The sequence below is a fragment of the Aptenodytes forsteri genome, unplaced genomic scaffold, assembly GCF_000699145.1.
Source record: "Aptenodytes forsteri isolate BGI_AS27 unplaced genomic scaffold, ASM69914v1 Scaffold385, whole genome shotgun sequence".
Lineage (NCBI taxonomy): Eukaryota > Metazoa > Chordata > Aves > Sphenisciformes > Spheniscidae > Aptenodytes > Aptenodytes forsteri.
This window is the reverse complement of record NW_008795031.1, coordinates 498,409-499,735: the sequence shown is the minus strand read 5'-3', so window position 1 is coordinate 499,735 and position 1,327 is coordinate 498,409. Positions and strand designations below refer to the sequence as shown.

The 1,327-nt window shown below is 54.3% G+C and overlaps 1 protein-coding gene across 1 annotated transcript in view; it reads left to right on the top strand.

Annotated features, from left to right (window-relative positions):
* The first annotated feature begins 297 nt into the window (after positions 1-297).
* The window catches only part of ZFPM2 (zinc finger protein, FOG family member 2), a 317,330-nt gene continuing 316,300 nt past the window's right edge, over positions 298-1,327 (top strand). Inside the window, exon 1 of the mRNA XM_009276304.1 lies at positions 298-349. Coding sequence (XP_009274579.1) covers positions 310-349 — 40 coding nt within the window. The 5' untranslated portion in view covers positions 298-309. The remainder of the gene's footprint in view (positions 350-1,327) is intronic.

Below are 1,327 nucleotides of genomic sequence, written 5' to 3'. Positions count from 1 at the left end.
CTTCCTCCTCTCTCCCTCCCTCCCTCCTTCCCTTGCTCCCTCCCTGCGTTCTTTATGCTTCTCTCTCCCCTCATTCTCGCTCTCCGTCTCGCCCACCCCGATCTCCGCTTCTCTTCCCCTTTTCCTCCGTCACACACGCACACACTCTTTCCCTCTCCCTGTTCTTCTGTCATTTGATTTTGCATCTCAAGGTGGCCACCGGCTCCTCAATGAATCCCGTCTATTGATCTGTCACCCTCCCTCCACCCCCGTCCCCTCCCAAGCTCCACTCCTGTACCTGGAGCAAGTCAGGAGCGGCAGCCGAGCAGCATGTCCCGAAGGAAACAGAGCAAACCCAGGCAGATCAAACGTAAGTTTCCTGAGGGGGGCTCCCTCTAACAGACTTTTATTTATCTCGTTCTTGGGAGACGCGAGAGAGGTGGCTGTGGGGAGCAATAGGGGGGTCCAGACTACGGACCAAATGATGAAACTTTGCCAGAGAGACTGAGGAAGGGGAGAGAGAAAGGGGACAAGAGCGAAAGCCAGGAACTGCTCCCATGCCGGGTGAGCAGGTTCCTCGCTTTCTCGGTTTTTGCTCCTTTGGAGCTCTTGCTGCCTCCTCTTAGTCTCTTCAAACTATTCCTCCGAGTTTCGGAGTGGGATCACTCATGTTTTTTCAAGTTGAAGTAGCGCCGGGAGAGCAGCATGAAACAGCTCGCGAACACCGTACCGCTGAGCAACTTTCTGCGTCTAACGCGTGTGAACAGACCCATGCCGAGCCTGGGCTGCAGTAAGTACCAGAGGACGCAGAAAGCGTGCGGGGGGAAAAGGCGAGAAAGTTCCCGCGGGGGAGCCCGTGGGTAGCGCCGCGCCGGCCGCACCACACCGCGCCGCTCCTCCGCCCGCGTCCCTTCGGGGCTCGTTTTGCAGCTACACCCCAGGCCCACCCGCCTCACCGCGCCGCTCCTCCGCCCGCGTCCCTTCGGGGCTCGTTTTGCAGCTACACCGTAGGCGCACACTCGCCTTTGCTGTTTTCGGGGGTTTAACACTTTTGAGCTGTTTTCTGTATTGAGGAACAGGTGTGCTGAAGGCTTGTAGTTGAAAGATACTCTGCCTAATAGTGTTCCTAGTTCACTTTTCTTGCCTGTGACACACGACAGAGTCTTAACTTCATAAACTTTTATGTGCTTTAGATTATGCATCCGAACAAGTCTAGCGGTCGGGACTAGAAGAAGTGTCAGGCGTTTCGAAAGAGGGTCTATAAGTCATTTTGTTATAAAATCAGTGGTACTGATCTGATGTATCTTCATTGATGTTCTGTATTACAGAACTCCATTCAAAGTAACCA